Source organism: Telmatherina bonti (genome assembly GCF_933228915.1).
Source record: "Telmatherina bonti genome assembly, chromosome: 22".
In the NCBI taxonomy this organism is placed as follows: Eukaryota; Metazoa; Chordata; class Actinopteri; order Atheriniformes; family Telmatherinidae; genus Telmatherina; species Telmatherina bonti.
The window spans coordinates 32,356,318-32,379,658 of record NC_136631.1 but is presented as its reverse complement, the minus strand read 5'-3'; the positions used below and the strand labels follow the sequence as shown (position 1 = coordinate 32,379,658).

The following is a 23,341-nucleotide window of genomic DNA, read 5'->3' as shown; positions in this document are numbered from 1 at the left end:
TAAAGGGGTGCTATGATGGTATTTGGAGTTTTCTGAGCTTTCCACAGTGTTACAGAGTTGAATCCTCATCAGACATGTGAACGACACTGTTTTTTATCACCTAAACGCATGTTTGAGTTTGAGTTTAAGTTCCAGCACGCTCTCCGTTCGGTTTCCATGGTGACGAAAAACGCTTTAGAGAGTTTTTTCTATTTGGAAATCCTTGTGACGTCCCGGGGGATAAGGTTGGGTGATTGGTTACCTTCTACTGGTTAACAAGGGCATGTACAAATACATCAGGCGGGTGGAAAACGTGGGATAAAGTTATTTCCAACGATGGCTGGTGAGTTTACCAAAGAGAGACATCCTGCTGCATTCGTTGCTGTGGGTTGCTGTTTTCCACTTCGTTTTCAGGGTCTGATTCAGGTTCCAACATGTAGGGCTGTATGCTATGTGTTGACATGGTATTTTGTTTTGTTTTTTTTGAGTTCATATCAGCCTAATCCTTCTGTTTATGAGATGTTACAATGATGGCGAAAGCAGGTGCGGTGCGCGCTCCCGATGTAGTGCAGTGGCGGGAGGCGGGGCTTAATGCGGAAGAGTCTCAATCCACTCGTTTTGCCCGCAGGCTGATCTGACAGCCTACGGAGAGGGTCGGTCTGAAGTAAATAAAGAGATTTGTGACAATAACTCCATCAATCCCAGCCCTTCTGGTCTCAGAAATAAAAATAAATTAGCCAGAAATGCACATAATAGTTCCACTTAAACTATTAAATAAAAACCACACATTTAGCCCTTCGGTCTACCCCGTCCCCAAACAAGGAAGATGATGTTGGAAGGGAAAGTGCTGTTTGTTTCCTGAGATTATAAGTTGTAGAAGAAGAACTAGAAATATATTGACAGAACAGGGAGAGAAAAGACATCTGAGCTCCACCCCCTCTGTTTGACTGACATCCAGCCTTGTGTGTTACGTGGACTTAAACAACAGAAACCTCTCTCTCTTCACATCGGTGTGTATTTAGTTAAAGATGTCATTGTGGCCGCAGGAAGGTGTGTGTTTTAGGTCCACATGAGTTCAGGAGCAGCAGGACCACACATCAGGAGCGAGACTGTTTAAAACCCAGTGTGTGTGTGTGTGTGTGTGTGTGGCTGATTACAAAGCCAAGAAAACAATGTGTTCAGACTCCATGGTGATTTGTGCCACACCGTGAGAAAAGCAACGAGTCGCTCCACATATGCAGAGACGTCATGAAACCTTACAGATATTTCCCTCTTAAGGTGGAGGTGGTGTGTGTGTGTGTGTGTGTGTGTGTGTGTGTGTGTGTGTGTGTGTGTGTGTGTGTGTGTGTGTGTGTGTGTGTGTGTGGTTTCACGTGGAGAGTGTTTGTCTTTGCAAGCTGGGGAGTCTAACTCAAACAACGGCAGGCTTTGCTTCACACACACACACACAGTTTCCAGCCTGTTTAATAGAGTTTAGTAACACTCTGCCTGCTTTCTGAAGAGATGCGGCTGCAGCCTTCATCGCATCACTCCCTCCGTCTGGTTGGAGTTACTCTGTGAAGCTGAAGCCAGTGCTTGAAGGCAGTAGCCAAAGAGGTGTGTGTGTCAGAAATGTATCAAGCTTTTTCGATAAGCACACACACACACACACACACACGTGCAGCTCAGATTAATCAGATGTGGGTGACATCTCACCTGAGTTGCAGTGAGGTAAAATGCCTGCTGGTGGTGCTGAGGCTGAGAGTTACTCTCCAACTACGAGCTAATCCTCGTCTCATAGCGTCTCATTCACACACACATTCACACACACACACCAAGTGCTGCCATTGAGATGGTAATAAACTCCTCTCCTCCTGCGTTTGTGAAGTAAAAAGAGACATCTGATGACCGGTCAGCCACCTCCCCAGCTTTTGTCCTGGTTAAAGGGCGTGAGTGAGTCATGCCTCAGTGGTCTCACCCTCCTCACCCACACAGCGGCAACAATGAGCCTGTGTGACTGGCTACTCTCTCTTTGTCCAACAACTTCTCAATACAACTCAATAAATCGCCCTGACAGGTTTCTGAACTCGGGATGGGACGATTCGCATTGTTTTCAGGGGGAAGAAGATAAGTTCGGTTTTTGTGACGCTTCAGGCACCAATTTTATGTTCTTTCAAAATCTGTCAAACTGTGTTTCACACCACTTGGGTGTCTTGTACATAACAGTATCTCTTTGTCGACCAGGTTGGGTTTTACAAGCGTCAGAGTATGCGCGATGGGAAAGTGGCCGCTGATGGATCCCGTCTCCCTGAATCTCAGTCTGTTGCTTCAACAGAAAAGAAAACACAGAAACTTTAAAGCTCACGTCGGTCTCTGTAAACAGTGTTGGTACTTTTGTGCATTTCGATGAAGGAAGATCTCTTGTGAAACCGCAAACTCACATTTCTTCTGGCCAAGTACATAACTCATCCAAGATGCAGCGCATTCAAAACGGGGCAGGAGAAAAGTCATCCCATCTGCACCATCTTTATGCAATTACAACAACATGTAACTATAAATTCCTGGAAGGTCTTTCCCCAAACTTTCTATGATCTAAGAATACACAAAAGCTTTCTTTTTTTTTTAAAGAAAAGAGGGAAAGATCTGCTTCGGCAGAGATAATGGCAGGTCCTTCCCAAGCTAATCAGACAAAGACTTACTTGAGAAGCCTTTTTATTTTAATCTTTTAACTTAGTGTAAATATTAAACCTAATAGGCAGCTTGATTTGCATATATTCTCCTTCATGGAGTCTGTTTTATACGACTAAAAGACCTCTTTCATGTTTTTGACCCACAGAACCTCCACGTTGGTCCAAGCCTGAACGGATGGACAAGAAGCTCTTGGCTGTTCCAGCAGCCAACACCGTCAAGTTCCGCTGCGCCGCGACCGGAAACCCAACGCCGACCATCCACTGGCTGAAAAATGGCAAAGAGTTCACAGGCGAGCAGCGGATGGGAGGAATCAAGGTGAGAGGAAGAACATCCTGAAGGTTAGAGGAGCTGGGATGTGATTTATGAACCTAAAGCTTCACACTGTTGCCTAGAAGGGGTCATGTTCTGCCCTGCTTGTGCTACTATCAAAATGCCTTTTAGCAAGGCATTTTAATCCCTGCGTAACTGCAGCCCATCGCTGGATGGGCGCCGCGATGCGCCCCGGTGGGAATTTCCATAACTGGAAGAGTGCGAAGGAGCGCGCTGAAAGGAACCTTGCGCTTGGCGAGTCTTCTCACGGTAAATAAAGGTCAGAAAGCACGTCGCGGAGGCCATGCTCAACAAACCGCCGACCAAAATAAATGGAAGGGAGGGGGTCAAACGGCGGTGGTGCTCGGATTGGTGCATGCTCATGTGAATGTTCAGCAAACAGCTGCTGGATTCAGTTTTGTCATCGAATTCGCTCTGAACACCGGAACAGCACCGCTTAAAGTAACAAGGCTCGGTTTATTTTTGTTTCCCCTAAATGCCCTTTAGCTGCAGGAACAAAAGACATCGAGCGTGTGTTTGGAGTCACATGGACCAAAAGTTGATGATTTACAGCATAAATTCTAAAATTATACGCAGAGACCTTAAATCTTTTCGACTCTTTTGGCCCCAGTGAGTGATTTTGTGACTTGAAAGGAGACAAATATGCCCATAAAAAGCTTACAGTCACATGTTTTCCATATTTTTAGGTGTGTTGAATGTTACTCCACACTGCACAGTTAACAGAAGCAAAGCCAATGAAATCGCCTCATGTGGCATTAAGTTGCATCCTCTAATTTGAGCAGAGTAAACATGTGTCAGGTGGGCATTGAGGCACCGAGGGGTTCCTCCCCAGTGGAACTTTGGCCTTTAAAGAGTTAAATGTAATGAGATCCTGTAGCTATTAACAGTTTACAGAGATCTCCAACATCTGCTCCCAGCAGACCAACAGCAGTTGCCTCCCTCCCTCTGTCCCCACTCTCTCTCTCACACACACAGATTCACTCCCACCTGTCACCAGCCCTCACAATGCCCCCCCTCCCCCCCCCAACTCAGACTGAAGTGGCTCCCCGACAGCAACTTTTAGCATGTGGAGTGCACATGACGACTTGCTGATGATAAGGTGTATGCATTGTTAGCAGCAGATTAATGCCAAAGCGAGCGTCCAGAGTGTTTCCACCTGTTCAAGCCGTCTGATGTTTGCCCCAAATCCCAACGTTTGACTGTTTCCCAGCTGGCGTCACGTTACAGAAGTCACAAGTGTCCCATATTAAACTGTTTGTTTATAGATGAGCAAAGAAAACACATTTAAAAGTAGAAGTCTGAAAAGTAAAAAGTCATTTTCTCCAACAGAAACTTCTTCATAGTTATTAGCGTCAAGGTAAGGCAAGTTTATTTGTACAGCACCTTTCATGTACAAGACAATTCAAAGTGCTTTACATGAAACATTAAAAGCATTACAAAAAAAAAGCATAAAAGAAAATACAAATCGTAAAATCACATTGAAATCAATAATTATATTAAACTAATTAAAAGCAGAATTAATTAAAAGTTACTGTGCAGATGTCATGAATGGGTGCATCTACTGCAAGATGCATCGTTCTACTGCAAGATGCGTCTTTCTACTGCAAGATGCGTCTTTCTACTGCAAGATGCGTCTTTCTACTGCAAGATGCGTCTTTCTACTGCAAGATGCGTCTTTCTACTGCAAGATGCGTCTTTCTACTGCAAGATGCATCGTTCTATTGCAAGATGCGTCGTTCTACTGCAAGATGCGTCTTTCTACTGCAAGATGCGTCTTTCTACTGCAAGATGCATCTTTCTACTGCAAGATGCATCGTTCTACTGCAAGATGCGTCTTTCTACTGCAAGATGCGTCTTTCTACTGCAAGATGCGTCTTTCTACTGCAAGATATGTCTTTCTACTGCAAGATGCATCTTTCTACTGCAAGATGCGTCTTTCTACTGCAAGATGCATCTTTCTACTGCAAGATGCATCTTTCTACTGCAAGATGCGTCTTTCTACTGCAAGATATGTCTTTCTACTGCAAGATGCATCTTTCTACTGCAAGATGCGTCTTTCTACTGCAAGATGCGTCTTTCTACTGCAAGATGCGTCTTTCTACTGCAAGATGCATCTTTCTACTGCAAGATGCGTCTTTCTACTGGAAGATGCGTCTTTCTACTGCAAGATGCGTCTTTCTACTGTAAGATGCGTCTTTCTACTTCAAGATGCGTCTTTCTACTGCAAGATGCGTCTTTCTACTGTAAGATGCGTCTTTCTACTGTAAGATGCGTCTTTCTACTGTAAGATGCATCTTTCTACTGCAAGATGCATCTTTTTACTGCAAGATGCGTCTTTCTACTGCAAGATGCGTCTTTCTACTGCAAGATGCGTCTTTCTACTGCAAGATGCGTCTTTCTACTGCAAGATGCGTCTTTCTACTGTAAGATGCGTCTTTCTACTGCAAGATGCGTCTTTCTACTGCAAGATGCATCTTTCTACTGCAAGATGCATTTGCTCTGTGCACAACGAAGAAGCAGAAGTCATTGAACTGGGGAATCAAGGATTTGGTTAACTGGTTTATTTGTATTTTTTACCACTTATCCTGTTTTCCATCCACAACTGATAACTTAAAACTTCATTTCAGGAGGCTTTACTTTCCTGCAGCTGGCAATCTGTATATTTTAAAGCCAGTTTTCTCCAGTCATTGCCGCTGGGTTGGTTTGTGCAGATCATAACGTTCAAAAGCAAATTCCTCAATATTGATTCTCATAAAAAAAAAACTACAAACCACTAAGTTTGATCTACTTCATGTGAAGATTATTAGAGGACGATGATGGAGGAGAATCGTAGCAGACGAAACCAGAGTCCTTATTAGGTGATTGAGACGTTCTCTCTTGTGTCTCTATCAACATCTGATCACATGCTCCTCCCTTCACTTCTGTTCCTGAGCTGTTTTAAAATCCAGTTAGCCAATCGCCATGTGGCCACTGTTGGTCTTGAGGGAGGGCAGCGGAGAGGTCATCCCCTATAGAATCGTGGTGCTGCATGACAGACAAGCCTGTGACACGGCCGGGCTTCAGAGGGGTCAGGAACCACAGCTCCACCCCGTCTTCATGTCAGAACAACACACTGTTGAAAGTATTTATCTGCATTTTATCTAAATTTTTATCTGTTTTATTTCAGGGATTAGCATGAAATGGTAATGCATGTGTTTTTCATGCATTGGCATAAAAATAGTTTACTCTGAACTACATCAGATGCAACAAGTAGTGAGGAAATGTACGTAATAGCTTATGACTTATCATGTTATGCCCAATAAAGACAAGTAATGTACCTGATTATGTCACATATTTGCCTAATTTTTACTCCGTTTGGTGTGATTTTTATTTATTTTTTGATACAGCAGAACTGCCAGAAAAATGAAAATGCAACAGTTGTGCTTATTTTATTTTATTTGATTTGATTTGATATTATTTTATTTTGTTTTGTTTTATTGTATTTTTACTTTACTTTACTTTACTTTACTTCTTTTATGGCCTTAATCTATATGTTACTCATTAGAAACATCTACCAGTCATTTGTTCTCCACTTTTATGTAGCCGCAACACAACAAAGCAATTCTCCTTGTTAAATAAATAAATGAAAATATAAAAAAAATAAATTATATATATATATATATATATATATATATATATATATATATATATATATATATATATATATATATATAATTTATTTTTATAATATTAATGTTAATAAATATCTAAAAACCGCGACTCAGTGAAAGATAATCTCTGTTAGGTCTGCTGAAAGACCAGCTGATGATTGATTTGTCATTGTGTCCACACGAGTAAAAGACAATTTGACAGATGTCATGCTGTGTCCCAGAGCTCATAACCCCACCTCACATCGGTGTGATGAGTTCATCGAGCCAGGCTGGGGGTAGCTCTGCCGGAGCAAAGAGGGTCTCGGAGTTCTGACAGCCTGACAATGGCCTTCTGAAGACTCCATTCCTCCGGCAGGGTCTTCAAGGTGAAGCCTTGTTCCTCCTGCTTCTGTTGTCAAATGACAAGATCATTTTTGATTTGACAGCCATAGATGATTCTGGCTGAATGAAGGCTCACCACGCCTGATTTTTAACCTTTCGGAGAGTCAACGGGGCAACTTTGTCGCTCTGCAAGCGAGGCGTGTGTTCTTTAGGCTGGAAGTGCCCGATGAACTGGTCCGTGCTGATTTGTACGATGGCGTCGTCTCCCCACCAAACGGTTTGTCGGTTCGAAGTTCCTTTCGAGCTGCAGGAGTGTGAGAGACGGCAACCGACCGAGTCAGACCATTACGCTCCATTAGGTCTTCACAGCGGTGGTGGAAACTGGAGTTCTCCACACGAGACGCTTCATACTGGATAACCAGTAAATAGCCTGACGTCCTAACTGGATGACGATTCTTAGAAGTTGAGTTTGTGAGTTTTTATTTCTTGAAAAGTAAAAAGAAGTCTCAGACAAAAAGTATAAAATTCAAATATTACTGATGGAATTGATACTCTGTGGTCATTAAACGAAATTAGCTTGAAAAAACATCAGTTTTTGTTGATGATTGATAACCTGTAATATTTTCATGTCTGATCACAGATAAAAACTTATTTTATTAAAGTAACTGTGTGTAAATTTTTTACTTTCAGAGCATGAATACCTCTTAGATACGCCGTTAATCCAGCTCAATTCAAGACTTTTATCAGTCAGTCTGTCGTTCAGTAAGTGTTGTTAATGTCCCATGATGGTCTGTATGCTTCTAATTCTGCGAAATAATTAGCTTTTTTCACATTTTCTACCATCATTTGTCCACAAATGGAACCACGAGCGGAAAACTGGAGCTTTTTTTTAGTATTTTCTGGCATCTTGTCAGACTTTCGGGGCAGTTTTGTACATCTATTTAAAAGCAACACACGGAACAAAAGGGTGCGTTTGTTGAAACTAAATGAAACGGTAAATAGGATGTGTGGCTCGTTTGTGGGATAGAAAATAAAATTCCAGCAGGGCGATGCGTTTCAGCGTTGCGCGCCTACCCAGACAACTGCGGCGCTCTCTATTATGGCAGTTCAGGGCCTGGAGGTCAGAGTTCACCCTGCTATTGAGCCATCAGATGGAGGTGGCAAGAGATGGGTGTGTCGTCGGCCTATTGAGTCCGCCTGAGCCTTTGACACCCAAAGCCAGTGCTGTTGTGTGCGTCCGCATATGGCCGAAGGGATTTTATTGTGTCTATGCTAAACGGCGGAGACTCAACGCTGACAATGTCATTACTGTGTTTCGTTCCATCCAGGTTGCTCAGCACTTACAGGATTTTTCAATCTCTGTTTTGACAAGTTTCCAAAGCAGGGCTCTTAAACTGGCTCCACACTGTTACTTTTTAAGACTTTAAGCACTTTAAATCCGTGTTTTTCCAGTCCAGGTTTTAACACAGCCTGGATTGTGGGTCCCTGATGGCCACATAGGAATTTCTGCACTTGCAAGATTATTTTTAGACTCTTGTTTCTTTTCTTTTTTTTCTTTTTCTTTCTAATTTCAGGCCTGCTACGGTTATTCATCCCCCCCCCCCCCCCTCGCCATTATACCCAAATCCACCGCGGATATCAAAAGACAGATTATCTTATTTATTTGGTTTTATGACTTGTTTTCCTCCTTCAGTGCCGTACTGTTACACTCTCAGTTTTTACAGTCTCCTCCTTCGTGTTGACACAATGTCAAGCAGAGACCAAGTCAGGCAACAGACCTTACAAACCTCCCCAGTTTTAATAGAGGGCCCTCAGCGCCGCATCTATCTGCTTCCGCTTTCTCTGTGGGTCAAATTAGACGGTAGCGCAGATCCGGGCCACTGGTCCGCTCTGGCACAGTCATAAATTCTGCTAACTGGCCCCGCTGGTTCTGACAGGGCTATTTTGCGAGGTGAAGACGGAGGGTTTGGACTATAAAGGGAACAGGGCTTCCTGTGTTTTCTCAGACAGCTACTACACTGCAAGAAATGTCCTTTTTTTCCCCTTTTTTAAGTGGTTCAAGCCGACAGCGGAGTCTTGAATTCTTGTCAGGATTAAAACAGGTGAAAGAACAGCCAATAGGAGGAGGAAACTTTGCAGGGCACGACTACAAACCCGACAGCAATGCGTTAAAATGAAACAGATGATGCTGTCCTGAGACATTTCCTTCACAAATTCTGAGCTGAATACAAATTCCAGCTCCTCGTTCTCATCCATGCCAAAACTTTCCGTCTGATGCACACTTTTTGCAGCGGGTAGCCCCCCCCTCCCCGTCCATTCCCATGGCTTGTGCAGTTCTGTACATCCACAGCCAAAGCCCTAAAACCTTTAAAGCCTCGTATGACTCAAATGTAAGCTGCTTAATAATTTAATTCTAGTTGGAATCTGGCATGATTGAAATAGATGGGATTATCACATTTTGGGACTAATGCTGCAGGTTCAATAGGGTTAGCCAGTGTAACATGTTAATGAAATCCAACGGCACGCATGTGGAAAATAATTAACGTGCCGAGAGATGGGCGAAGGATGTTCAGTTTTACTGTAAGCAGCTGGAGACACGAAGACAAGCAGGACGAACAATAGCAATCAGATAAATGTGCCAGAAGAAAGAAACATAAACAGAGTTAATATGTGAAATTATACTCTCACGTATCAGAAAGTCTGATTCAAACCTCCCCGTTTCTCTTGGTGGTCTTGGCTTCTCCAACTTTCAGCACATATTTGACCACCTTTTAGATCCCCTCTTCATGAATCGCCATTTTTCCCCCCCCTCCCTCACCTGCTGCTCAGCAACCGCAGCACAAGGCGTCACTCATCTGCTCATGAGAGCAGCCATTGACTTCAGTTTGACTCCTCGGCTCGGGGGGGGGGTTAGGCGGGGTGGAGTCAGCCACTCAGAAAAACCATTTGCCAGCGTTGGAGCGGGTGTAGCTGCTCTGTGTTACCACGCAACTGCAAAAAGCACACGCAGGCATAATATTTACACTGTTACTTTATTTTCCGAACACGCCTCCAGGAGAGGGAGCTGAGAAGTGTGCCCTGTAAGAGGGAGAGAGAAGAAGGGGAGGAGAATGAGATCCTTTAGCCTACAAACGCGCGTGTTTGTGCTGGGTGAATGGCTGGACCGTCACCAGACGTGTGGGGTGAAATGTGAAAACACTCGGCCCTCTCCGGGTCGGCACATTTTCCTACGCAGGTGAGGTTAAGTGTTCCACTCTGAGGGGAAGAAAAAAAAAAAAAAGCCTCCTTGTTGACATCACCCGCTCCCGTCATTAGTAATTCTGACCTCTTTCCGAAGAGTTTACCGCGCTCTCGCCTTGCACAGCCGTGCACAGGTGGCGGCATCCGAAGCACACGTGTACACTCGCACTGAGGAGGTTGTTCTGGTTGGCGCGCTGAGACTCTCCGGTCTCACCTCGCTGTGTCGGGGAGGCTGACTACTCCTCCTCCTCCTCCTCCCCACACCGTCGTGATGGTATCTGTTGGCTGCTGCCGTCGAGCCACACCTGGTTTGAATTACCACGGAAAATTTAGCCCTCCGCTCTCCGGATTGCTCCAGTGACACAGTAGATGCTGAAAATAAATATGAAAGAATCTGCCTGTCCTCACTGCAGGGAGACAGAAAATTCAAGAAATTGCCCCTTTTTGTCTTCAAGACAACAACAATTTTAAGAGTTGGAAAAAAGATCTTTGGGTTCTGATAGAGGCGTAAAGTCTCCAGCAGACATTTAACCTGACTGTCGTCTGTTTCCCATTAAAATCAAGCCTGCTTTCTTTTACTAATGGTATCTGCTCTGTTTCAAGGTAAAATCCAGTTATTTAAAGAAGAATAGATTTGTTCTGACACTGCAGTGAACAACTTTGATTGGGTTTCCATTCAGATCTCCTCTTCACCCGTTACCATCAGGTCATATGGAAGCGTCTGAGACCACCCTGCAGTTATAAAAGGGACAATGCTGACTTGTTTGTTACCTGTCTTCAAAGTTTCAAAGTGCTCTAATGACATATGTCCCACACTGTATTGTCTTCCCCCCCAGCTGAGACACCAGCAGTGGAGCTTAGTGATGGAAAGCGCCGTGCCGTCAGACCGGGGAAACTACACCTGCGTGGTGCAGAACAAGTATGGCACCATCAGCCACACCTACCAACTGGACGTTTTAGGTAAGCGTCTTCAGATCCTCGACTTGACTCTGAAACTTCGGTAAATGTTTGTGGAAGTAAACCTGCCTCAGTGTTTGTCACCCCTGGTGTGTTTAACATTTCACTATTGTTTCCATGTTATTAACTGTCGTCCCAACGACTTGTTATGAATATTTCTTCTTATGACTGCTGTCCAAAGTAAAAGAAAAACTGCACAGAAACATTTTTCTGATGCTTTTTTTTTTCTTTATGTGAACTTCCTTCCTCCCTCCTGTCTGGAATACTCAACATAGAACTACAAGGTTATATTAATAATCTCTCTGAGTCTGATGAGGTAGTGTGGAAAAGTAGACTAACTTAAAGCAACGTTGTAAAGATCTCTTGATTGATGATCCCAAGCGGCAACCTCTGGTGGTAAAAAGTGACCAAAACTGCAGTTCCCCCTTCATCCACTAGGGACTGCCAAACAAAGCGAATCTCCATAGGCTCCCATTTTAAAAAGATCAACTTCACAGCAGAAATAAACATGTTTACAGCCTGGTATAGAAATCCATTTTCAGTTTAATAGGTCAGGTTTACCTTCATGACAACTGTGGGGGGGAGGGAATTTTATTCTATTCCATAAATATGACGAATATCAAATTTGTCATCATTATGGGTGTGTCCTTTTGATTGACAGGTACCAATCTCTGTCTTCAAGTCAGAAGAACGTAGAACAACCGCAATTTTTAGCCGGTTAAGAACGTGACTTAGCTTTAGCCCGCTTGCCTTCGTTAGCTGGTTATCTCCTGTTATCTTCGGGTTAACTCGGTTAGCTCTTAGCTACAGGCAGCTCGGAGTTTGCTTGATGTCAATCATCCACCATGATGCTCACATCTCCCCTCTCAGCTCCACCTTTTCGCCCATATTTGTATTTTCTGGGTAAAAACGACACGCATGCCCCTGCCAAGATGGCGATGGTAGGACCCACCCACCGAGCTTCAATTCAGATCTTCGGAAACCTACGGGTGACGTCACGGAGTCTGTTTGATCCCGATCCAGATCACCTCCAGAAACTAATCACTTGTTCATCACTCCATTTCTGACATTTCCCAAAAATGTAAACATATTCCGCCCATAACTTTTTCAGTTCTGTTGCTAACAGACAGACAAACCAGCACCCCCAAATGCATTAAGTCCGCTTTGGTTGAGGTAACAAAAAGTGAAGTTGAGCTGTTTGACACATCTTATTAGAGGTTATGTGCAGGAAAATATCTCAGGAAGCCATCAGCTGATGATGATCAATGGTCAGAATCAGAAAAATCCAGGGATAGTCCTGAAAAAGTTAGCTTAGAAACACTCAAGGATCCAAAAAGATCATTATCATTATCCTAACCGCTTAATCTGATCAAGGGTCGCGAGGGAGCAGGAGCCTATCCCAGCAGCCTTTGGGCGAAGGGCAGGGTACACATTGGACAGGTTGCCTGTCCATCACTGGGTTTCCAAAAAGATATAAAGCCCAATATTGTAGGAATAGTGAATACTTCACAATAAAAGCCCCCTTCTTCGTCAAGAAAAACCAAATTTGTTCTCCGAGTCACAGGAGAACGAATTTGACCACAAAACAGATTTGTTGCTGCTCTTAAGCAACTAGTTTTTATCCCGCATGACCTCATGCTGCCCTCTCTACTGGAAGCTCTGGTGAAGAGGTTATGGGTTTAATCTTACTCTGCTTTTTTTGTTTCCTCTTCAGAGCGTTCACCCCACAGGCCCATCCTCCAGGCAGGCCTGCCAGCCAATCAGACAGTGGTCGTAGGCAGCGATGTGGAGTTTCACTGCAAGGTGTACAGCGATGCCCAGCCGCACATCCAGTGGCTCAAACACATCGAGGTGAACGGCAGCCGCTACGGCTCAGACGGAGTTCCCTACGTCAGCATCCTGAAGGTGCGTTCAGAGTCCCGCGCGGTGGTCTTAACGAGTCTGGGACTCGCCGCCTGGAGTCCATCTCAGCTGCTGATAATGCCACTCAAAAATTAATCTCCCCAAAATGTCTTCTTTAATGAGCTTTTACAGTCGGTGAGTCTGTGGGGCCCGCCGGCGCCTTTCACTGCAGCACGTAATTGAATAGCTCATCGCTCCTGACCAGACCCTCATTATGAGACCAAGCAGCTTATAGAAATGTTCATCCATTAACCTGATGATGTAGGAGGTCTCTGTAGCACCAGCTCTGACTCTGCCGCAGCTTCTTGTTGCATTTTTTTTTTACATATTTTCTAACTCAGTCTCTTCATTGTGCTCTATTAAACACATTTGGTGTTTAAGAAGCGTCTACAACGCTCCCCACCAAGAGGAGACAACCGGCTGCAGGGCCGTCTTTTTGATGAGGTGCAGAGAAGAAAACTCCTGTCGCAAAACGAGGAGCCTTCTGCTTTCACATCTGATCCCCCCTCCTCCCTTCTGCAGTGAGAGCGAATAAAACAAACATCTGGTTTAGGCTAAGTTAACTGCTGTGGTGGCGGCAGTTCAGGGAGGGAGACGGGCTCTGTTAACCACTGCTGCCGTCAGATGTGCTGCGTCGCGTGGTTTCAGGAGGAGGAGGAAGAGAGGGAAGAGGCACCCAAAAAAGCCATGGAAAGAATGAGTGGAGGAATACAAAGAAGGGCAAAGTCAGCAGAGAGAGAGAAGGTGTGACAGAGTGGTGGGGTGAGATGGACGAGAAGAAGCAGGAAATAAGAGGAGAAACTGAGACAAGACGGCCAGAGATAGAAAAGTGAGTGACAGCAGACAGAAAAAGAGATGATCTCCAACAGCGCCGACTTCTTTTGTTTCTCAAGTTCTGCTGAAAGTAATAATGTCAAAGCAGACGGCAGATTGTTTCACTAAAGCCTCGAATAACAATCACTGTGAGTCCAGGAGATCCTCGGGGCCTTATTTTCCCACTTGTGAATCCTTTCATCTCCATGATCAACAGGCGACTAAGAAGTACAAGTTTAGAGGAAGTAGGCGGTCTCTGTTGCCATTAAAGCTTTCCCTCGATGGAGACATGGTTTACCTTGTTACGTATCAGCTGTATGTCAGATTGGGTTCCACTTTCATGCATCAGTCAGAAATCACCTTTCTAAACTGTAACCACATCATATTTGTGACTTCTTCTTTTTTTTAAAATTAAGATTGAGAGAGCAGGGGTCTGAAGCCGAGACAAGACATAAGGGCTACGGTGTAGAGTTACATCTAACCAGGTACGACTACAAGTAACCAAAATAGTTATCACCAGACATCACCGCCTTACTCAGCAAGACAAGGTAACATAATTCTGTCTTAGTGCGATTAGTAATATTAGATGTTTGATATTGGGTTTATTACTGATATCCGATATACCAATTTTGTCCAACTCCTAATTTCCGATAACGATATCAACCAAGACTGATATTTTTGGAGCGAGTTGTGCCAAACAAAAAAAATATATAAATAAATAAATAAATAAAAATATATATAAATATATATATATATATATATATATATATATATTTGGAAACCTATACGTGGCACTTCTTTTATTTTGTCATCTTGAGTTGGAGGAGACTCAGCAGAAGAGTTTGATATATAATATGTGCCTGTTGTGTAAAAGTTATGTCATTAAAAGACAAAAAACCGATATAGAAAATTTCCGATATTTCATTTTAATGTCAATAATATCGTGCCGATAATATCGGCATGCCAATAATATTGAACATCTCTAATTATTAGTATAAACATCATGTAAAAAGTAAAAATAAATTATATATCTCTGGAACACCAGTCAGGTTTTTGTTAATAATTAAGCAGCATTACTCTTTAAAGTAGGAACCCACTAATGACTGAGTGCATTTTGTTTTAAATTATGTTTGCCATATTTAAGCTGTTGATTCATCTAATAAAATAAAACTAGAACAGCATTCAGAGACAAGGCCTCCGACAAGTTGCTGATTTCTACCCATAGTGTGGATTCCACTCTCTTCTAGTCCTACGTTCATTTTATACGGATACACTATTCATCGGTGATCAAAACATACTTTTAGCATTATAACAGTACCTGCATTTATCATAAAATAAAAGTAATATTTATAAAATTTTGACAACCTACAATTGCTACTTTCAGGTGCTTCCACGTTTAGCGGCGTTAGTTGTAATTCTTGTAAATATTGCGTTTTGGAGCGGCCATTTCCATTGCAATGACTGCTGTAGATGCTGTCCTCATCAGAATACGATAGAAGCAAAGCGGGATTATTCAATGGATATCATGGGCCCACGCCCACTTGGGGCCCATGTGGGGCAAACACCAGCAGTTTGGACATGAAACAAAATGTACATAAAAGCCAGATGATAACACCACAGTGTCTAGTGTTTTGCTCTTGGTACCATTGGCTGAGAGATGTTAGAAATGTCGTTTCACAGTATATCATTCATAATTTTCTAAATGTTGTGGTGGTGAAGGGGCCCCCTGGAACACAACGCGCCCAGGGGCCTGTGCACTTTTAATCTGGCACTGGATGGAAGGCATTCAGTTGCCATCATTACTAGAAAGGAACTGGTCACATGACCCGTACATCACATCCAGTGATATGCAAATGTGATCAAAAGCGTTTCCATTACACTTTTGTAATGTATTACTTTATTGTCGCATCTGGAAAAAACACCTCAAGTTTAAAGGAAGAGTTGAGAGGCTTTTTGAAATGTATGTTTCTCTACCTGTTTTTATTGTTATATTTGGGTTTCTGCAGGTAACTCTGTAAGTAATGGAAACACAGCTAACAATATTAATAGTAAAATATTTATCAAAAACATAGCAACCTTGCTACACATCTTTTTTTTTTTTTTAAAGTAAAACAAACAACATCAGTATATTTATAAACCAGTGTTATGTACAGCGTCTGGACTGGAAATAAAAAATAAAAATTAAATGAAGTTAAAGTTAGACCAAGTCCAAGAAAAACTAAACTTTGTCCCACAGTTTTTGCGTCAATTTGCAAGCAGACAGACGGACAGATAAAAGTGGACAGAAACATAACCTGCTATTGCTAAATGCTATTGATCGTGTTATTTCATGAAAGGAGGATTTCAACTGTTACTCAACTACAAACATCTCCAGCTGTTTCAAGCTCTCTTCCGTCCTTTTTTATGCGTATTCCCCTCTTTTTTTTTTTTCCCATGGGACCGTTAAACAGTTCCCCTCAAATCAAACCGGGTCCACTTGGTTCTGAAGTCCGTTCTGGCATTTTTCATCCTAATTGTTTGGAGTGAGATTGCGACTCTTTCTGCTCTATGGCTTGAATCAATCTGTGCCTGAGATCTGGGTTACAGAGAAAGAGTCCCAATCTCTTGGTGCATTTCCATTAATTGTCTAAAAACTAAGTATCACAATGAAAAACCGCAAATGGAAACACCTACATTTGAAAAAAAAAAAAGTCTTAAATATCCCTACAATGTTTTTGCCTTCTGGTTTTTCACATGTTTCAATATCAAAACATATCGCAAAAGTGTAAAGGAAACACTGTTTTTTTTTACGTGTCCCCTGATGTGACGTGGGGGCTCATGACCAGTTAATTTCCGTTAAAGATGGCGCAGTGTGGAGCAAACAACAAAATGAAGGAAAAAAGCTTCAAAAAGCCACAGCAAATTCAGCGCAGCAAGTAGAAAAACTCAAAATAATCCTACGTGGCTACTTTGCATCAACCAAATCTGTCATAAAATCTCACGAGAATAACGATATTTTATGAGACTTGAAGCTTATGCGTGAAAACACCAAATCACAGTTGTTGTTTGTTGAAAATCACAAATATTACTTTTTTTTTTTGTGAATAAATGTAATGGCAACGCAGTTCTGATGAGGCTCTTTCTGAGTCGAGCTAAAACAAAGCTCCAGCGTGAAAAAGGGTCTATGGCTCCGGTCCTGGCCGGCCACAATCCTGCAGGTTTTCCATGCATCCCTGCTCCAACACACTTGACTCAAACTAATCAGTTATTGTGCAGAACTTAATTGGCTGTTGGTGTGTTGGAGCTGCAGGTCAGCGGCCCTCGAGGACTGACTTTTAGCACCCTGGTCTGTTGTATTCTCTGAGTTCTCTGAAGGAGCAGAACAAGATCCTCGTTTTGTTTATGGAACCACGTTTGTTACTCAAACAGCTTGATATATCACCAGATCTGGTCGCCATCATTTGTGAAAAAGTGAGTCCAGAACTTTAAAAACCAGCCGGTTTGGGTCATAAAATCCTCCAGCAGATTTCAGGAAGCTGTAAATGTGAGAAGGTGAGCAACATCGATGAGATGAAGTCAGATGAGATTGAGGAATAATTCTACAGAGAGGCAGTGTAAGAAGGAGAGCGAGAGAGGAGAAAAGCAGGCCAACAGAAAGAAAAGAAAAGAAAAAAAAACCCGCCTGTCAGCCCCAGACTGCGGCTCCAGGCTCTATTTTCAACTACCACATAATTGAAACAGTATTTACTGAGATTTGTGTGTGCCTCTCTCTCTCTGGGCTCACCACAGTTCATTCAGACATGAGATGCTCTCTCATGTGTGGCATACTGCAGGAGTTAAATACAGCTTCGGGTGGGAGGAGGGGGTCATGCTTTTTTTTTTCTGAAAACTGCCTAAATGGCTTTTTGATGCCTGGAAAAAAAGAGCTAACGATGAGCGACTGGTCCTGCATGGGGAAGGAGACGGAGCCAAGCGCTGGATGTTCATTAAGCAACTGTAAAACATGATATGTTCTCTCCTTCATGTGCTTTACCCGTTTAATAATTCAGCAGCAGCTTGGGTGTGTATGTGCACAAGGTACACGCCTTCAGATTGACAGCTGTAATCTCTTTAATCTAAACGCTCAACATGATTTACCAGACATAGTCAGAGGGAGACGCGTTGAATAGCATAGCTTAGCATAAACACTGGGAGGACAGGCAACCAGCTAGCCTAGCTGTCAGGGTGTATGTCGAAGCTTTTTAATGTTTGCTTTATATTTTTCCATGAGAAAGTGTTCTTGCAGGACCTGCGAAGGCCTCACTGTGCCTCTCACTTTTCCCTTCACAGAGTGATGTCAGTAAACACACTGTGGCCCACAGTAAGTTGAAACTGTCCAACGTGACAGAGAAAGATGCTGGGAAGTACTGGTGTCGTGCCTCAAACTTTGTAGGCAAGTCGGAAAAAGCTTTCTGGCTTAAGGTTCACAAAGCAGGTAAATACGAAAGCAGGAACCTCCTTCACCGCACCTGATCTTCTGCTGCGTCTCCTGCTTTCAGCAATGTTCCTCTTGGTTGTGGGTCTGCTTGGCTTGCTAATGGGATAAACACACACACTTAAGTATTCAAACACAAACTCATTCTCCTGCTGAGCTCATGTAATCTCATGGTGTTCGCGACTAGCTATCATTCAGTTTAACTCCCAGTGCCACTCTGAGATCAATAACCAACACAACGTCGGTAATTCCTGCCGTGGCTTCAAAGGTCTCGCCGTTGCACACTCACACGCCACCATACATGAAAACACACATATATCTAAAAGCTAAGATGAACCCTCACTGACCAAACCACACGCAGGTTGGTATTGATCCCCCGAAGTGCATTCTCCAGCGATATTAATGTATTTTTAGATGAAAGGGGGCTGCGGTCTCATGCCTAACTGGGTCTGGGTGACAGTGTTCATTACTGGGGCTCTCACTGGTCATCACTGCAAACATTAGTCAAAGCAGAAAAAGCTCAGCTGCTGTGTGTTTAGACACAAAGGAACGGACTGAATTTATGGTTTTATGTTGGGACATGTTAAATAATTCCAACAAAGCTGCTGTTTGGAAGACAAACAGGTGAGACGGATGAAGAAGCAACACAAAAAGCTGATCATGAGACATTAATGGCTTTCACTTCAACCTGTAAATGAGGTCCAGTCTTATACCGTTATGTGTGACAGGTGCATTTTTACATGCGCAGAATGTCGTGTATCAGGAATCCCCAATCCTTCAGGTGTTCTTCGGCGTCTTTCAGCCTTTCCAAGTGTCCCTGCTGCAACACACCTGATTCACATCAGTGTGTATTCAGCAGACTTGTCTGAGTCAGGTGTGTTGCAGCAGGGACACTTGGAAAACCTGCAGGACCCCGACCCTCAGGGACCAGGATGAAGGATTCCTGGCGCATGTATTTTTCATCGCTTGTTCTTTGTACAGGACAGATTTATTATTTTATTTATTCATTAGGCTTTAAAAGGATGTAATCTGTGTGTATTGATCAATATCCAAACGTAGCCTTGTTTTATTTAATTTCTTTTACCCTCGTCACTGCAAAAAACACATCTTTACTTATTAGTTTTTATCTTCTCTTGGAGACCTGGACCTTGTCATTTTTCTACCCCTAAATACCTGCAACTGACAGCAACACAGTAAATGAAAAGCATTATTATAATTATAATTGCATTATTTTGCAATTATTTTGGTTTCCTTAAATAGGCTAATATGAATCAGCTTTCATTATGTTTTTTCCTGTCTGTAAAGCGTCTTGAGATGGCATATCTGTGATTTGACGCTATATAAATAAAGTTGAATTGAATTGAATTGTTTGAGGAAGACTTCTCACTCTTCACCATGGTGGAAAATTCAATGCAGTCTGTTTGTTTGTTTTGCATGGCCATTATTTTATATATTATAACATAAACACAGTTATTATGAACTGGACCAACATGGATCCTATCGTCATTTCAGTGAATTGGACTGAACTTTGACTGTTAAAGTGCGTTGATGTGACCCGGAACAAATAAAGTTGAGTTGAACTGAATGACACCTCCAGCTGAGGGGATCTGGTTTGGTTTGGTTTCAGGTCAGCTGCTGACTGGTTCCATTTAAATTCACAGTTGCTTCACAGATACGTCAACATAAATCCATTACAAATGAAACAGTTTAGGAAAGATGATTTCTGTCGGATGATCTCCTGGGAGATGAGCGGTATCTTTCTTGTATGATCTGTTTGCTAATCTTTTCTTTTTGCCACTTTCCAAATTATGAAAGAAATTAACTGAAAAGTAAATGAGGAATCAAAAAGCGCCTGTGGCGTTGGACCGACGGGCTTCATCGGCCGCGGGGGAAAGATGCTGCTTGGGTGTTTCCAATCGTTGGTGGTGGCACATGTGACTCCTTTAAATCCTCCGTCCTGTTCTTTCCTTTGTGGTGTATTTGGTGTTTGGGCTCACGTTATCTCCTGTCTCTCCTTCTTCCCTCCTCCATCTTCTCTCCTTCTCATCCCCAACAGACTGCTGGTATTAACACCACAGATAAGGAGCTAGAGGTTCTCTTCTTGACCAATGTGTCTTTTGAGGATGCGGGCGAGTACACATGTCTGGCAGGGAACTCTATCGGCTTTACTTACCATTCTGCTTGGCTGACTGTGCTTCCAGGTATATTTGTCATCACTCTATGTCTCCAATCACTTCACCTGAATCCATACAAATGTTACAAAATTAATTCAAATGTAGCTGATGCTGCAATGCTTTTACAACTTCCTGTTTCCCTCAGAAGCAGAGCCTTTACTTCACAACCAAATGATACTTCTCAATATGTTTAGAGTTTGTTCAAACTGTATCATCCCATCAAAAGAGCAGGTTGAGCATGTAGTCTATCCTTCATTGAAAAACACTTTTAAATCAGATAAAGCAGATAATTTGTTTAAACATCTGGAGGCTATGAGGCAATTTAAACCATTTCTGTGTTCCATGTTAAAAGACAGTAATTATCTCCTTGGGGTGAAACAGATCACACATAATTACCTGCTTCAGCTGGAAACTACAAGCTGATTATTTAGAAAGGGAAGGCATACGTCTCAGTGCGCAAATACAAGTTTCTCATCTCAGTTTGTTGAAATCTGCTCAGGCCAAACAGCTACTGATCAAAACAATTTATATTAGGCATTTTATAAGGATAATATATACGTTACATTACTGTATTTTGACTTTCTTCTGTTTGTTTGTTTTTTAACCCAAAAGCAGTGAACCCACAGAAGGAAGACTACTATGCAGACATCTTCATCTATGTGACCGGATGCGTGGTCTTCATCTTCGCCGTGGTTATCGTCGTCCTCTGCCGCATGAGGATGACCACACAGAAGACTCTGCCGACGCCTCCTGTGCAAAAACTGTCAAAGTTTCCCCTCAAGAGACAGGTAACAGAAAGTAGATACAAGATTTGTACAAAACCTTTCCCTCTTTTTCACTCTACCTATCTGATTCTTTTTAGTCTACTTTGATGGTGCATTTGGTGCTACAATAATGCTAAATAAACAGATAAATCTTATATTTCTGTCTATCCTGGACCTTCGCCGTGCTGCTGTTTTACACACTCTGCACCGTACAGGAAGGCATCACACTGGTGACATGTGTTCACATTTATCTTGGAGCAGATTCAGCGCGGGGATATTTATGCCCTCCTGTGACTGTCAGTGTTAGTTTTAGATTTCACTCTGCGGGTCACACACACTCACCTCTCAACTGTTTGGAGAGAAACATGGGGTGAAGCAGCTGCAGTGCCGCAACCTGCAATCTGAAGAAGTCTTCATGCCGGTGTCTGTCAGAGCTGCACTCAAGTCCAAAACCAAGTTCACATGGAGTGTTTGTAAAAGATCAAGCTAATCATGTTACATTTTAGACAAATGAAAGTGACAACAGGGCTTGAGGACAGAAGTAATGGTTTGGAAACCGCATTAATGTCAAAAGTTGAATGAAGGCAGAAGAAAACCCGAATTAGTTTAGCTTATATAACTGGAAACAAAAGACGATTCGCTCTTGCCCAATGTAGTAGATAATGTGCAACTTTGGTTACAAAAAAATGGGTTGGTGTGTAAAATGTAAACAGAATTCAATGCTTAATCAATCATAAACCCAGTTTTTATTCCCTATGGAGCATAACTAACATATCAGATGTTGAAACTGAGACATTCCAGCATTTCATGGAAAATACAAACTCATTTTAAATCTGATGGCAGCAACATGGTAACAAACACCCTGAAAAGAAATAGGTACATATCAGAAACAACTGGAGGCGCATCTAATGGCAACAGGTCAGAAACAGGACTGAGCATAAAAGGAGCTTTTAAAAGAGGGAGCGTCTCTCAGATTAAAAGATGGATAGAGCCTAAATAACCTGAAATAAACTGGGTCTGAACATTTTGGAGCATTTTTAGATCAATGTTCCTCAAGTTATTTGTAGGAGAAAGATAGACACTGGTGACACTGCACTAAAATAAACATGATTCTACAAAGTGTCTCAGTTTAAACATCTGATATGTTTATGCTCTCTGTTAAACATACATAGAGCATGAACATATGCTCTATGTTCATGCTCTATGTAATATTAATAAAATATAAAATAAGTATAATGAAATAAATTATTTATTTATATTTATTATTATAAGATAAATATAAAAGTAATATGAAACAAGTATAATGGTTATATGTCTAGTACATTTTAACATAATACAAGACATTATGGTAATATGTACTTTGTTTACTAGACGTTATGGTAATACAATGCAGATTTAAGAGATTTAAAAATAATGAAAAAATGTTGTTTTAAATAAACTTTTACACAACATCCTAACTTTTACTGTAAATAAGATTGATTTAGCCAAGAATCAAGCTGGCTACAATATGGCTACTAAGCTAAGCTAACTGCTCCAGCTAACACAAGAATTAACCTATTCATCTAACTCTCGAAAATAGGAAAGAATACATGCGTTTCCCAAACTGATAAAGTATTGTATTTTGTCTGAGAAATTTTCAACATAAAAAGGATAAAATATTCTTGTCAGTTCAGTACAATGTGACATAAAAATAGCAGTTTGATAATCTGATTTGAAGTTAATGCTCTACAAGGAAAATATAGCTTTAGGAGATTAATAAATCATTGAATGATATTTTAGTTTACATTCTACACAGAATCCTAACTTTTCTGGAATTGAGGTTTTAGATAAAATAACTGTCTGCAAGAATGAATCTGCCTCCTGTCAAGTCTTTACATGCTACTAAGCTAAGCTAATGGCTCTTGTTAACACAAACATTAACCTCCCCATCAAACTTTTTAAAAATTCATGTGTTTCCCAAACTGATAAAGTATTGTATTTTGTTTAAGAAGTTTATAACATGAAAATAATCAAACATTATTGTCAGTTTAGCACAACTTGACTGTCAAAAAAAATTAAACAAAAAAAATTAGCAGTTTGATCATCTAA

At 41.9% G+C, this 23,341-nt stretch overlaps 1 protein-coding gene across 3 annotated transcripts in view; it reads left to right on the top strand.

Moving 5' to 3' along the window:
- The window catches only part of fgfr3 (fibroblast growth factor receptor 3), a gene marked incomplete at both ends in the record, with an annotated part of 78,347 nt that overhangs the window by 43,075 nt on the left and 11,931 nt on the right, over positions 1-23,341 (top strand). For 2 of the 3 annotated variants that reach the window (XM_079262427.1, XM_079262426.1), the window contains 5 exons: positions 2,795-2,964; positions 11,027-11,150; positions 12,862-13,052; positions 20,372-20,516; positions 21,102-21,277. In XM_079262427.1, the coding sequence (XP_079118553.1) occupies positions 2,795-2,964; positions 11,027-11,150; positions 12,862-13,052; positions 20,372-20,516; positions 21,102-21,277 (806 nt within the window). The remainder of the gene's footprint in view (positions 1-2,794; positions 2,965-11,026; positions 11,151-12,861; positions 13,053-20,371; positions 20,517-21,101; positions 21,278-23,341) is intronic. The other variant, XM_079262428.1, reaches the window with a different exon arrangement.